Consider the following 15,922-nt stretch of genomic DNA (forward strand, 5'->3'; position numbering starts at 1 on the left):
AATTTCATATAGGGATTGTTTTAATTTAGAGAAACTTTTGTATTAAATAGAAGGAGATAAAAAAAATAGTATCACCAAAGAGTTTCGAAAATTACAAGAGACGAAGCCTCCAACTCAAAATATTTAAGAGTATAATAATCCAACATATAAAACTAAAAGAATGAATAATGAAGTAGGTCCTAATGAGTATCCACCCACGCCGTCCATCACATACTAACTTCCATCCAAACAACATTCTTCTGATTTTGAATTTGATTGAGCAGGAGGATCATGTTGCGAGTAGTGTCTTTGTTGGTCCTTCTAATTTCTTTATTAAACTTCTTGATGGTTTGCTTGAAAAGATGGATGTTCTCCATATGCCTCCTCCAAATGTGACCATCCTTGAGCTTGGTTGCAAAGAAGGAAATGGATCTAGTTTTGAGCATCCTTTTGAATTTATCTTTATCAACTTTCATAGTATTATGAACCCAACAATTTTTTAAAAAAAATGAGTGAGACTTCGAAAAGACTTAGTAAGAACCCTGGGAGTGTTTTGAAATCTTTCCTCTTTCTTGCATTTCCAAATCTGCCATAAAATGTTAGAAGAAAGAATGTTCCAAAAAATATTAGTGTCCTTTTTAATCCCATCAATATGACTAGTAATAATTTCAAAATTATTAAACTTGGTAGACATAGAGATACCAAACACGAGGCAAACCTCTTTAGTAAAGTTGCAATCAAAAAAAATATGTCTCCTCATTTTCAGGGTTCTACAAATATTACAATAATGCATCCAGAACTAACAACCATTTAAAACATTCAATCTTAGGATCAATCATGCTTTTCCAAAGTTTGTCAAAGTATTTCTTCCAAGAGGGGACATCAAGATCAGTATACCACACTTTGTTAACATGACTGATGATGGAATCATTATAATCAATAGCAATGTATATGTTTTTCACTTTAGGCTTGGTTATAATGGTTCCATCTAACCATTTAATGTTTAAGATTCTATTAGAGTCAACATGGTGGAGAGAAGGAATGTCTTTGCAGGCTTTGATGAGCATATTATATACCTTCTTTTGAGATAGGGGGATGTTGAATCTGTGGTTTAGCTCATCCCACATAATGAGCTTGTCAATTTCAAAGATATCATCAAGTTGAGTGATCCTAATGGTAGACCAATGCTTGGTAGAGCATCCTTGGGAGAGGGCCAGGAGCTTACCAGCTAGCTGTGGATTCCAGCAAATGGATCTTTCACCATTGATCTGCTTGTTATCAAAAAAGTTATTATTCATGATGTAAGTACTGAAATGGTTCCAAGATTTCCAAATGTACAGATTTAAAACCAAAAAAGCCTTGAATCACAATAGGAAAGTTGCCACAAATCAAGTCACAAAAGTTAAGTTTTTCCAGAATTTAACATTCTTGGGGAATCCTCCTTCAATGTTACTTTTGACAAGAACTTTCCAAGGATCATCCCTATCCTGGGAGTGGAAGATCCATTTGGAGGCAAGAGCTAAGCCTCTAGTTTTAAGGTTCTTCAACCCTAAACCTACAAGGAGCTTGTCAATATGAAACCACTCCCATTTAACAACATGAAGCTTCTTGTTACCTTTGCCTACCCGACTAGAGGTAGTCCTGATGGCCTTTTGAATTTCAAGGATCTGGTAATTGTTGAACATCCAGTTAGAGGAATAATAAATATTGTAAGAAGAGAGGATTTTTTGACAGACATGAACTCTACCAGCTAGAGATAAATATCTGTTGTCCCATTTATTTAACTTCTTGATGATTTTTTTCTTAACCCAAAGCCACATATCTTTAAGAAAAGGCTCCATAGAGAAGGGAATGCCAAGATACCTCATAATCTTGTGTTTTTCATGAATAACATGACACTTACAAGCTTATAACATTTGGAAGAACAAGAGTCACAACTTAGAATCCACACAAATATAACGAAAATGTCCCTCTTGAGATTTAAATCAAGAATCTCCACAATGAAAAATCATTGCTTCAACCAATTAAACTAAATGCCTAATTTTATATTATAAAAATAGAAAATTATTTATTTTTATAAAAATTTATTAAAACTTTTTTTTACAATCAAATAATATATAAAAATAAACTTCGAAAATGTTTATTTCAAAATTTTATAATATTTATGACTAAAATAGAAATTTGAACTTGTTCACATATAATTTTTGAAATTTATGGAAATAACATTGAACACATTAATAATATCAAACTATTTTAACATTTAATTTTAGAAAATATTAATGTAAGCTAAATATTAGAAAAAAGACCCTCTCTAAGATAGACCTAGAAATAGTACTTAGTGATCCTTTTTACTAGAAATATGAATACAAATTAATCTTGATTGAACTTCAAAATAGTAGTTGATTGTTAGAAGAGGTTTATTGGTATTTTCTAACTTATTTCTCTAAAAACCATTTAAATAATAACCACTTCTTATATTCAAGGACCTTGGATCAATTCCCAACAAACAATAATCAATCCTAACTTTAGATCCTTCTTCACTTTTGGTTTTGTAAGAAAAAGAGGGGTAGTGGGCTATGACAATACTAGCTGATGTGTTTCAAAAATATTTATGGTATTTAGTAACAATTTCTAGAAGTGATTGTGTTCAAGTTTTTACATCAACATTTTGGATCACACTTTGCAGACCAGGGTAGGGGTGAGGGGTTAAAAAGAAGAAAAATAAAATGAGGGCCAAAAGTCAAGGACAAAAAGGGAAGAGGGGACAAAATAAAAGGAAAAAATGGAACCAAAGGAAAACTTTATATTTTTTGATTTTAAATATAAAAGCAAAAGAAGAGAACCAATAAGAACAAAATACAAGAAAGAAACAAGAGAACCAATTAGAGAAAAGAGAGAAAGATCACAAAAAATAAAAATGAAAGCCAATAAAATATATAAAGGCTAGGAAAAAATTAAGATAAAAAAATAATTAAAGAAAATTATGTATCTAAAATCACAAATGATAAAGAGAACAAGACATGTTACTAAAAAAATACCAACAAAAATATTGTCACTTATTAAATTTTTTGGCTATTTTCTTCAACCAATTTTCTCTTTTTTATTATCATGTTTTGAGAACATGAAACACTACATTAACTTATCAAATATTTTTTAAAAATGTTGTTTTTTGATTTAGATCTATTTTTAAATCAAGAAATTTATTACCTTTTCACTAGGACCTTATTAGGGCTATAGTTTCAAACTACAACATGAAATTTACAAATTCTTCGTAGATTAACTCAAAATCAAATGAGTTCATGAAACTAATGCCTTACACTAATTTTCCCTTTTGAAAATCCTAATATAATGTTACTCTTATTTTCTTAATGCTACATCCAAAAACCCTTTTATACAATCTAACGATATTTTAAAGTATTTTCCTTATAAAGAAAACAAAATGAACATTTGCCACAAAGACACCATAGAGATGAAACATGTGAAGTGTATCCATTTTATCTTAAAGAGTTGTAAATAAAATATTGTATTGACATTTAAAATATCTAAATTATGAAGATTTATTTATTCAGATTATGAATAAGCATTATAAATTATTATGTATATGCAACATAGTTGTTGGAATTCTTTACAATAAGTGAGAGGCAGGGGGGTGGAGGTGAATCAATTACCCAAGGTCCAGATGCACAAATAAAACTTTTCAATGCTTAGTAGACCATACCCATAAAACCTTATTATGCATGCATCCATTAGATCATACAAGACTTAAAATTTGTAGGTTACTATCCTAGATCAAAACAACTTTGCAAAAATGTAATTATGAAACATAACAGATTCAATAACACATTTGACCCATGGATTTTACATGGAAACCCAATTTGGGAAAAGCCACCAATAACATGCTACTAATTCTCACTCTTCTTAAGTGATTCCCTATGAAAGGCTAAACCTATTAAAGGTTACAATATACATTGTTAAATGTGACCTGGTTAAATTATTTCAATGAACCAGTTAGGAGTGAGACTTGTTAGAGGAGTTTAGATCATTCACTCGAAATGTCACCTGATTAAAGGATTTACAGATGGCTATTAGGTCAACTTTAATCTAAAGGATTTACCCTATACTGATACAATGATTAGAAAGCAATAGTAAGGCTTGATCTGATAACAAATTACAGCTCACTTGCAGATTATAAATCTCTATTTCAGTCCTCCATTATGCTTGGCTTCCACACACTTAAGCTTTGATAGCTTGTTCACACTTCAAGAATTCATACTATTAAGCCTTCTTGCTTTGCATGCCATTTGCAGTCTCTTTTGTTCAGCCACTAAATGAAGCAATACCCTAGACTCATTGTCTTCCTTAGGTTCTCGCACATGACAACCTTTTCTTTTGATTAGCTCTCTCTATGAATAGAGATTTGAGATCTTTTGTCACTTAACCACAATCATCCATTTTAGGGTTAGGTAGGATACAATGAATCCATCCACTTTTCCATTTGGTTCCTCTAGAAACTTCTTCTTTAATCTACCTTGATTTTGTCAGAAAATGGTTTACCTTGAATTTTGTGCCACCAACTCATTGTAGTTATCTTCCATACGCTTCACATAATTCAAGAAAGTAAAATAGTTGGCTCAGATTTGTCAAATCTATGTTTTAACATGAATACTAGTACTTGACATCAATATGCTATTACTCAACTTCCATACTGTTCTTCCACTTGTCTTGCACTAGTTTACTCGGCAAACAATAAAGTTTACTAATGCTCGACATTAACTAAACTTTACTTGGCTTATACTATATTCACTCAGCATACATTGAATCTTCACTTTTCTAAGCTCCAACTAATTTTCTACTCGGCTTGTACTAATTTCGCTCAGCACCTACTATGCACTCGGTCAAGCTTGGGAGACACAATTCATCTTGCTTTTTCTTCTAGAATTAATCAGTGTATCCAACCTTTACAACCTTAAGTACATAAACAATACACAATATCGTCAGTGTCTTAACTGATCTTTGTACTCCTATTTCATACCATTACTCAAACTTTCCTCTAGGTGCTCTTATTATCTGATTTGATCAAATCCTCTTTATCAATCAAACAAATGATAGCACTCAAATCAACTATGCAGTTGTCTTACCAACAAGTAGCAGGTTTGACATCAGTGATAAAACAATGATATTGAAGAGATTGGTGGGGAGAATAAAAAATGCCACAGTTGAAACTAATCTGCAATGCAACTCTCTTGTACTTCTGTATGCTGTTGGCCTAGCCAATGAATTTGGACCCATGAGCCAAAAAGGCACAAGCTGTATTCTGGGCCTTCCCTTTCATCCCAACAAGTGGAGAGTTTGTTTGGAGATGGTTTTATATGGCTGTGTGGGCACCACCATGGCTATCATCTTGCTCTACACCATAGGAATTAGTTACTGGTGGTGGGTCAGCAGGAAAATTAGGCATTTCATGAGAATTCACAGAAGCCTACTAAGGATTCACATGGGCTTAGTGCGGTTGGATATACTGCCAATCAAGGATGCAACTAAGAATATCAGCTGTGCCAATTTAATGGAGCAGAGCAATTTTGGAATGGTGTGTAAGGGAAGACTTACCGAAGAACATGGGATGGTTGTTGTGAAGAAAATGAAGTGTTCTTTCCATGAAAACTCAGGCCCAGTGCGGTTAATCAACGCGCGAAAAATAGAGGAGGCAACGAACAATTTTAGTAGCACCAATTTAATCGGGCAGGGGAGTTTTGGCATTGTGTACAAGGGCATGCTTCCCCATGGTCAGATGATTGCCGTGAAGAGAATGAAAAAGTGCTCTGTCAATGATTTCTGGAATGAGGTGGAGATGATGAGCAGCTTTCGCCATTGGAATTTGTTGGCTGTTCGTGGCTTCGACATTTTTGATGATGACAAATAGGGCTGCCATGAGCGGTTTCTCGTTTACAACTACCTCACTAATAGTAGCCTCGATCAGCACATCTTTGGATGTAAAATTGGAGATGGGATATCAGGACTGACTTGGGAGCAGAGGAAGAAGATTATAATGGGCATCGCAAAGGGGTTGTGTTACCTGCATTCTAGCATTCTGCCAGCGATATATCAAGAAGACATCAAGGCCAACAATATTCTGCTGGATGACAACATGAATCCCTGCATTGCAAATTTTGGGCTAGTCATAAGGGAAGGGTAGTCTCTGATTGGGTCAAAAGTATTGTCTGACTAGACTGCTCACAGATCACTGTGATGTCTACAGCTTTGGCATTGTTTTTTTGGAAATCATGAGTAGCAGAAAGGCCGTGGATATAACTTGTCAATTCCATATAACCGATTGGATATGGAAGCTTCTCACGGTCTCGAATAAAATTGATCTGGTGATAGATTGGAGAATGCGCGAGAGGGAATTAGAAGTGAAATCAATGGAGAGATTTGTTAAGGTGGGCCTTTTGTGTGCTCATGCTAACGTGGCATTGAGGCCGAGCATGGCAGAAGCTTTGAAGATGTTGGAGGGAGAGGCTGCCGTTCCCGCAATGCTAGAAAAGCTTTTACCTATAGAAAATCACAAAGCAGAGGCCGACGGGATGGATTTTCTCAGGTTTTTAAATCCTTGGTTCAAATCTTCTGTCACAACAAAATAGAAATAGGCTGCCGTGTATGCATTCTATCTACATGTAATGTGTTCCCCTGTAGCTACTGTTCTGTGGCGAAAATATTTTATACAACCTCCCAAAAATAAAGTGTGTAGAAAAATGATTATTTGATGTAGTATTTCTTCTCTGCATCTACACTTGCAATGAAACACCAAATGCTTAAATTTATCCACTGTATCTATGGATAATGGCACATTTATCCACTGTACATTTTTCTAACATGATTTCTGATATAAATTTTTGAAAATCTTGAAGTTCGTTGCATGAAATAGTTAAACAAACATGTTTTCCTCTTTGTGGGAGGTGAAATTTAGTTTGAGGAATTTGGTTAATGTACAAATCACTTCAAGTGATTTAGTCTTTGTTTGCAAATAAAACTGGTTTTATTTTTGCCTTGTCTGCAAATAAAAATGTCTGTTAATGTTTTATTTCTTCTGATTGTTTTTTAAATCCTTCGATAAACTAGTATAAAATATAAAATATAAGACACGTCATTTCCATGGGGATGTCTATGGTGGCATCAAAATGGTATTTTTAAATTAAATTTAAATTTAACGTATAGTTCTAAATTAAATTTAAATTTGACTATTAAAAACAAAAAATTGTTGTTTTGATGTCGGCATACACATTAGCCATTTCTTCCAACTAGGCTTGGAATTTGTTTTTATGACAGTTTGATTGTGTCTTTTAGACCCTATCACCCTATAAACATTATTTCACCCCAAAATGCCCAAATTGGAAAAACCATGTCTCCTTAGCTCTTTACCTGAGATTCATGACACATTCCTAGTTCACAAAAGCTTGATTGATATAATTGAAAGACCCAAAAATGCCTAGTCAGGTCCTATATATCATAAACTAGTTAATAGTGGATTTCTTAAAGCTACTAGCATTTCGTGCAGCTATTACACGCCCAGAGTTAATCAAAGAATGCACAAACCACTATGATCCTAACATGAGATGTGTCAAGAAAATCTTAGGAGAAGTGGTAGTCAAAATCAATAGGACCAGTGTTTGCTCAGCCCTTAAGATTCGTCATAAGGAACCCTATGACCCATGGACATTTGAGGAGGTAGAACACTTGTATGCTAAAAGGAAAAATAATTATGACAATAAAGTAGCCTAGTCTTGGCTCCTAAAACTAGCAGAAGGTGGTTCAAGGTTGCCCAAACCGTTAACCGTTGAACATTTCATCAAAGAAACTGTAGATATTGTGCTTTTGTTGAACAGAGTCAAAGGAAACAAGCATGCATTTCATTGGGAGACATTGATGTATTTCTTCATCCAAAAGATTATTGAGGGGGATAAGCTCATTGATTGGCCAGACCTAGTTGTTGAGAATTTACACAAGGGTTTAGTGGTTGTCAATAATCTTGGTCCATTTTTCCTATCTTCCTTTTTAGTTTATGTCTTGGCAGCATCTAAAAAATGGGAAAGCCTTGCACATTCACCATGGATAGATGAAATGCCCATTTACCAATACTCTAGTGATCTTTAGGAAGCTACTTTGTGTAAAGAGTTCAGAAGAGTAAATGATGTATTTCTAGGAAGGCTAGTTTTTGATGTTCAGGGTCATGAAAATGATAGACTATCTGAGGAAGCAATGCAAGCTATACAAGTCTATGGTTGTTTTTATATTCAATTCCCTAGGTTCACATACCTTAGGATGGGTGGTTATTCAGGTGAACCATTGAAGTTGCCTCGTTATTGCTTAGACTCTATTATTTTATCTGACATATGTAGACAATTTGTCTCAGTCATGGAGTCTTTTGAAATTACCAAGAGGTCCTCTTCTATTTTCTTTCCCATTTAAATTGGCCACTACAAATGCCCTAGTCTAAAGCAAGTTATGTTGACAAGAGCATCATTGACCCATTTGTGTTTCAAACCTTTCTTTCTTCAAGAAAATTTTGATTACACAAGATTCGTCAGCAACAAGTTTTAAAATGCAATTTCTTTTGTTCACATTCAATAGTTAGAAGACTACTAGGAAAATTGTCCTCATGAGTTTGAAGTAAGAAAAAGGCTATTGTCAAGATTAACAATTAAGCAAATTAATATGTTTAATGTTGATCTTGACACATGCAAGCTAAAAGACAAAGATTCAAAAGAAGTGATTGACCCATTTTATATTGACCAAATTGAATGCATGCCTATTCCTAAGATTGATTAGGGAAGAAGAGAAGAAGATGATTTGTTCTCTCGCACTAAAGACGTGCTGGCTTGGACTAAAAATTAGATAAAATCAAAATTTTTTGTTACCCCTAATCCATCTAGAAAGTCTTCAAAAATGGAAAGTAAAAAGGTCTTCCAAAAGAAAATAGCTATCACTAACCCAGGTGTTCATGGTCCCATTGCAAGTTCAGTTGAAGTTGAAGCTGAAGCAATTCCACAATCACTTCAACTTCAAGTTCAAGAAAAAATTCCTAAGTCTAAAAGGGTGACCCATTTGAGCACAAAGAAAGTATCATCAAACAAAGGCAAGAATACAGTGACAGTTGATCCTGAGACTACAAAAGAATCACCTATGGCGGATAGTGTACTAGAACCCCAGAAGTCACCAATAAATACTGATAGCCAAGAGAGTAATCTTACCTTGGCTTAGTTCTCCCCTGCAGTCGATAAGGAACTAGTTACTCCCAAATGGTTGGAGACTTATGTTGAAAAGAAGCGGAGCATGGTGCCTCTTTCAATGACAATTGATGATTTGGTTAGTAAATGTTTGGGGAAAACAACTAAGGTGAAGAAAGCCATGACAAGATCATGAATCAAATTTGACAAAAACTCAGGGCACTTGTCAGTTGCAATAGCCATGCCACCAGATGGAACCTTGTAGAAATCTTTAACCCCTTAGGATTACCAAATAACAAAGGTTGACTTGGGAAAAGAAAACCGTAAAGTCGATATGGAGTTCTTCGAAGCCTCAAATAAGAAAATTTCACACAGGGTGTGGAAGGATGGATAGGATAAACAAGAGATGAAGGAGACAATAAATAACATGGCACAATATATCAATGTCATCCTTCACCCTGAAGCAAAGCCCATCAGTGAAATTTCAGCAATTGTTGATGTGTCCCCTGTAACCAACCAGCAATCCCTTGATAATCTGCAAAAGTGCAAAGTAGTTGCAAAGACAGAAAGGGAGCGGGTGCAAGCTATCCTAGATGACACTATGAAACACATAAGTCTCTTGGATAAGACTTTGAAAGAGATCTCCACCATCACCAAAAATGTAGAGTTGAAAAATGAAGGGTACGAGAAAGAAAGAAGCAATTGGGCAAAAGTGGTAATATGGTTGGAAGATATCCAAGAGTTTGGACTTAAAAAATTTCAAGCCCAGTATCCTATAGCTGGTTTCGATGAGAAAGCCTTGTATTGAACCAAGGATTGTATTGAATGGAGGAACAAAGCATTAATACAAGGAAAAATTGAAATCAAAGAAACCCTACAAGAACTCAAGGTTGTACACCAAATAATTCAAGGAGATCTCAAATGGTTTCGCAAACACTTCATAGGTAAAGAGGATGACTCCATTGCCCAAGTAGAGGAAGTGATTAAAGAAGTCCAGAAGAAATTCTAGGAGCTCCAAGATAAGAAGATACCAACTAAGAAGGACTTTTCAAACGTAGCCCACATTGAAGCCATGTTGATAATCAATCTGAAACACTTGGAAATGCATGAGGAAAAAATAGTGAAATTAAAGAAGGAGAAAGAAATATGGAAACAATGACTCACTTACATTGGCCTACCTCATCAGTCAGTTATCTCTACATTTTCAACCACCTATGAAGCATGGAAAGTGGTGAGGAATGTAGTTAGTGTGGATGGTGCTACTTGATCAGAATACATAGTTATAGATAGTCGCTTAGTTGTTCTTTCTAGTTTTTACTTTCTTGCATTTTGGTTAACACAGTTGTGTTAACTAAAAAACTATTTTACTCCTAGCAAGGTAATTTTGGCAATTGTCTATCCCCATGCCTTATATAAATGTAATCATTAGTATGCCATAGGGTTAATCTCCAACAAACTGATAAAAAAAACTATTTTTGTTTTAGATTTAATCTAAAGTTTTCAAAGATAGCATTTCAGATTTTCAGCAAACATAAATAGAACTCTATAGTTGGATTTTGCTAAAGGCTTTTGGAGGTAGATATTAATGTCTACTTCTTCAAATCTAAATTTCTGAAGATACTATTTATACAAAAAGCTTTTGCTTAGTTTGTCATTCATTCTGAGATTGCTTATTCAAAATTTGAGAAGCTATGAGAAGTGAATTTCATTTGATCTACCTACTTGTTTACTTGACTTTCAATTATGTGGATAATATTGATAGTTAGGATCAAGTGGTTCTTTAGTATTAAAATCTACTTTATATTGATGAAATAGAATAAGTTGATTCAGCACTTTCTGTAGATTATGTTTTGAAAAGATCTTTCCTTTGGGTAAAAGATCAAAAAACTATTCTTTTTCAATAAAGGTAGTTGTGCCAATTTTATTGGAAAAAAACTTTTAAGTAGAGAATTCCTTAACATTCTATATGAATTCAATATGGTGGTATGCATTTTTCTCCATTTTGAATATAAAACCATTTACTAATAGAACTGATGATTATCGTGTTTAATACAATAAGTTACTAATATTTTTTATGATATTGGAATTTAGGTACATCATGAAGAGTGGCCATGCATGAAGATAAAAAGCTAAATGAGCAGAATGAAGAAAAATCTATTCTATTTTTGACACTACGATTTTTGACAATACTTTTATTAACACTACAACTTTTGACACTACTATTTTTGACACTGCAATTTTTGGTAGTTGCGTATTGATGTAATAATGATGAAACACTTGATATATTGTAAGTTTAAAACTTTTTGATTTAATATAAGAAACAAAGATGATTTTACTTAATGCAATTTATGTGGTGGGACCTAAAAAATGATGATTTTAATACATATTAACACCAAACTTGCACTGTGCCAAATGCAAAAAACTTGGGAGAGGTAAAAAATAATGTTTTTGATTTTAATACTAACCCTAGTGACACCCTTGTTCTAGCCATGGGACCATCCATTGTCCATAGCCACCCCGTACCGAGGAATCTCCAAGGTTCTCTAAGTGTGTTTTGAGGTCAATCTTTCGAGGGTCGTAACTCAGAGATTGTGAGGGATATCGATGAAACATCAAATTTTATAGGATAGTGATGTTGACGCCTAAACAACCTATCTCATTTTTGAGAGATCACATTCTATTTGGATTCAACACAGTGATCTCGCTCGATGCCAAAACTCACAATGTGCCTTAGTTCATAACTGCACCACAGCATAACTTTGAAACTATTGATCTTGGCATCAAATCGCCATATCCGTTAGCTCCAAATGGGCGAGGAAACCCTAGTGACACCCTTGTACTAGCTATGGAGACCCTCCATCATTCATGGCCACCCCGTACCGAGGAGTCTCCAAGGTGCTCTAAGTGCATTTCGAGGTCAATCTTTCGAGGGTCGTTACTCAGAGCTCGTGAGGGCTATTGATGAAATGTCAAATTATATAGGATGGTGATGTTGAGGCCGAAAATAAGGTCTATCTCATTTTTGAGAGATCACATTCCATTTGGATTCAGCATAGCTATCTTGCTCGATGCCAAAACTTGTAATGTGCCTTAGTTCATAGGTGCACCGTAGCATAACATTGAAACTACTGATCTTTGCATCAAATCATCAGTTCCATTAGCTTTGGATAGTTGAGTGAACCCTAGTGACACCCTTGTTCTAGCCATGGAGACCCTCCATCATCTACGGCCACCCCATACCAAGGAGTCTCCAAGGTGCTTTAAGTGTGTTTCGAGGTAGATCTTCCAATGGTTGTAACTCAGAGCTCGTGAGGGCTATCAATGAAACATCAAATTCTACAACATGATGATATTAAGGCCTAAATAAACCTATATCATTTTTGAAAGATCACATTCCATTTGGATTCAACATAGCAATCTCGCTCGATGCCAAAACTCATAGTGTGCCTCAGTTCATAGGTGCAGCACAACGTAACTTTGAAATCACTGATCTTGGCATTGAATCATCAATTCCATTAGCTCTAGATGGGAAATTTAACCCTAGTGAAACCCTTTTTTTGATCGCCGAGATCGTCTATCATCCATGGCCACCTGATACCGAGGAGTCTCCAAGGTGCTCTAAGTGCATTTCGAGGTTGATCTTATGAGGTTCATAACTCAAAACTCATAAGGGCTATCAATGAAACATTGAATACTATAGGATGGTCATGTCAAGCCCTAAAATAATGTATCTCATTTTAAAGAGATCTTATTCTATTTGGATTTGGCACAGTGATCTCGCTCATTGCCAAAACTTGTAGTGTGCCTTAGTTCATAGGTGCACCACAACGTAACTTTGAAACCGAATCAAATCATGAGTGCCATTAGCTCTGGATGGGTAGGTGAACCCTATTGACACCCTTTTTCTGGCTACAAAGACCCTCCATTGTCCATGGCCACCCTGTACCAAGGAGTCTCCAAGGTCCTCTAAGTGCATATCGAGGTCAATCTTCTAAGGTTTGTAACTCAGAGCTCGTGTAGGCTATCAATAACCCCTTACCATGTTTGGTGAACTCGTCTAATTAAGAATTTAAAGTTATAGCAAAAATTGCTCAAAATTGAAAAAGTTGCAAGAGTTGAAAAATTTCAAATTTGCAACTTTTGCAACTTTTTCTTGCAAAGTGAAAATGAGTGCAAAGAGTTAGTTAGGGGTTTGAGCACAACCATACAATGTTGGAAACACATATACAAGGTGTCAAATGATAGCATGCATAAATGAAGCAGTTTACATAATGATAGAATGCACTAATCGATGGTTGGATTGAAGAAACAAAGTATGGTTCAAAAGTTATGAATGATTGTGTTTGGGTCTATACAAAGGACAACAAGAAGGTATGTTTTGGATGATTTGGTTCCTAAGTTTTGTTAAGTGGATCATTATGGGTAATCTGATCAATGTGAGAAATGTATAGATGTTATTCATATGGATATGGTATTGGGGAAGCAAGTTAAAAAGGTTTGATATAATCAAGTCCCTAAAGTTGGGATATTTTGAGGTTATGTTGAAATTGAAAAGTTGTAGTATGAGGATAGTAACAAAGTGAAGGGTAGTTATCAAAGATTATGAGTCTAGGAATGAGTTCATGTTTGTGAATAGAATCCATGGTTGAGGAGTGGAGTCCTTAAGTGTTTTGAGATTAGATTTGAAGCCAAGAGTTAGTTTCAAGGTTGAAGGTGGAGTTTAAAATTAGATTTGGGGTTATCTGAACCTTGTGTAGGAGATTAACAAGTGTGTTTATGTCATGATAACACTTCAAATTAAACATTTCATCAAAATTTAATAATAAAGGTTGTTAAAATGTTATTCAAAAATTATTGCATTTGAATCGAATATAACAAACATGATCAAGCTTAATGATATTCCATAAACATGAACAATACACATGATCCACGATCAATTACTAGATACTAAATTAATATGTATATCATTGTGCACATAAATGACAAAAATATATATTAAAATACATGTATCCATAGACAAATTACACAAATATATATATCAAAGTTCATGTACCCATAGAAAAATTACACAAATATATATCAAAATACATAGATCCATATACAAAATGTGGCGGATCATGCCATCAAAATGTGTATAATATCAATGTTTTTGTAAACAATGTGGTGTATGCCATCCCAAAATGTCTCATTATGGATCCTATGACAACTATACCATCCTAGGCTACTGGTGGATGATCAAAATGTAGCCTCTTCATTGCACTAGGTGGATCGGATGCCTCCTACATAAACAAAAAATGAAAACCTAAAGTTAGACTACTAAATTTATATGATTATTTGTATCTAACATTGAATTACTCAAATGTATAATGATCTTTTTTTTAACGAAGATTTATACTATTAAACTTTCGTCATAAATACCTCTCTTGTTGACCTCCTGTGCCGGTTAGAAGTCCTCTCGTATGCCCTCCACAATGCTTGCACCTCGCTGATTGTGGCCTATGTATGTTCAAATATGTTTGTCAAATGAATCTACAACTTAAACTATAACATTATAATTCATAGCATGCTAAATTTATAACATATAATCAAGAATTCAAACTACAACTTACTAGTGTAGGCTCCTCAGGATGTAGTGGCTAGATCATCAAAGATACAAAACTCTCCCATCCAACCTCGTGTGCACTAGGAGTTTCCTATGAGATACAAAATACTAGTTGTTAATATCACAGAAATTAGTTTTGAATTTATTTATGAAATAAGGAAAATAAAAAATAAATGATACTTATACATACAATGGGGCTCTCAGTGCGAATGGAGATGCCTGAGCATCTACGACGCAAAATTTGCATGGGCTCATTGCTAATAGCTAGATTTATCTAAGGCTTACAACAGAGTTGATTGGGACTTTATGCTCAAAGTTTTGAAGATTTTTTTTTTGCAGGGTTGTTTCATTTAGCTTGATTCCCAGTTGGTTGGGACATCCTCATGTACGATTATTATTAATGGGTCCTCTTCTAATTACTTGAAACCTTTCAAAGAGTTGAGACAAGGAGACCCTCTATCTCTCATTCTTTTTTGCGATCATGGAGGAGACCCTTGGTAGATCAATCAGTGTTCATGTATCTAAAGGGCCAATAGTTGGCCTCAAACTATCTCCTTATGACCTTACTTTCTCTCATGAGTAGTTTTTTGATGACATAATTATGATGGGGGAAGAAATGATAAAAGAAGATAGAAGCTTTAAAGAATTCCTTTAGGTGTACAGAATGGCATCAGTTTAGTTAACCAACTGGGACAAAAGCTCTATCTTTTTTTATCAATATACTCCTATCACTTGATAAGAGAAGATTGCTAGAATTCTAGAGTGTAAAATTAAGAACTTGCATGCCTCCTATTTATGGATTCCTTTAGAGTTGAGACCTTTAGAGGCCTTCTGGGATAAGCTAGTTAATAGATTAAATGCAAATTTGGCAGGCTAGAAAGGGGCCCTACTTACCCAAGCAATGAAAGTTCAACTTCTAAAGTCAACTTTACAAAGTTTACTAGTCTACACTCTCAATATGTTCAAAATGTCATTGTCATTTAAAGGGGAAAAGATGTGTCATTTAGTGAAGATCTTACATGGTATTCTATAGGTTTCTAAGAAACCTTGGAATTAAGTCTTATACTCAAATCAAATTATTAATGTCGCCCCAAAAATAAATCTATACAAGCTATTTAAG

The 15,922-nt window shown here is 34.6% G+C and overlaps 2 protein-coding genes across 2 annotated transcripts; both read left to right on the forward strand.

Moving 5' to 3' along the window:
- The first annotated feature begins 5,152 nt into the window (after positions 1-5,152).
- Positions 5,153-5,899, forward strand: LOC149555362 (putative receptor-like protein kinase At1g11050). The gene has a single exon (XM_089829361.1). The coding sequence runs from the start codon at positions 5,153-5,155 to the stop codon at positions 5,897-5,899; it is 747 nt and encodes a 248-aa protein (XP_089685487.1).
- Positions 5,900-6,260: 361 nt separating this feature from the next.
- Positions 6,261-6,617, forward strand: LOC149555363 (putative receptor-like protein kinase At1g11050). Its single transcript, XM_089829362.1, has one exon. The coding sequence runs from the start codon at positions 6,261-6,263 to the stop codon at positions 6,615-6,617; it is 357 nt and encodes a 118-aa protein (XP_089685488.1).
- The last annotated feature ends 9,305 nt before the right edge of the window (positions 6,618-15,922 follow it).

Source organism: Cupressus sempervirens, chromosome 5, assembly GCF_028749045.1.
Source record: "Cupressus sempervirens isolate cs-2001-9-10 chromosome 5, ASM2874904v1, whole genome shotgun sequence".
NCBI classification, from domain to species: domain Eukaryota; kingdom Viridiplantae; phylum Streptophyta; class Pinopsida; order Cupressales; family Cupressaceae; genus Cupressus; species Cupressus sempervirens.

Excerpts from the sequence above, each read along its gene's own strand:
- LOC149555362 (XM_089829361.1), top strand. The coding sequence starts at position 5,153 with ATGATATTGAAGAGATTGGTGGGGAGAATAAAAAATGCCACAGTTGAA.
- LOC149555363 (XM_089829362.1), top strand. The coding sequence starts at position 6,261 with ATGAGTAGCAGAAAGGCCGTGGATATAACTTGTCAATTCCATATAACC.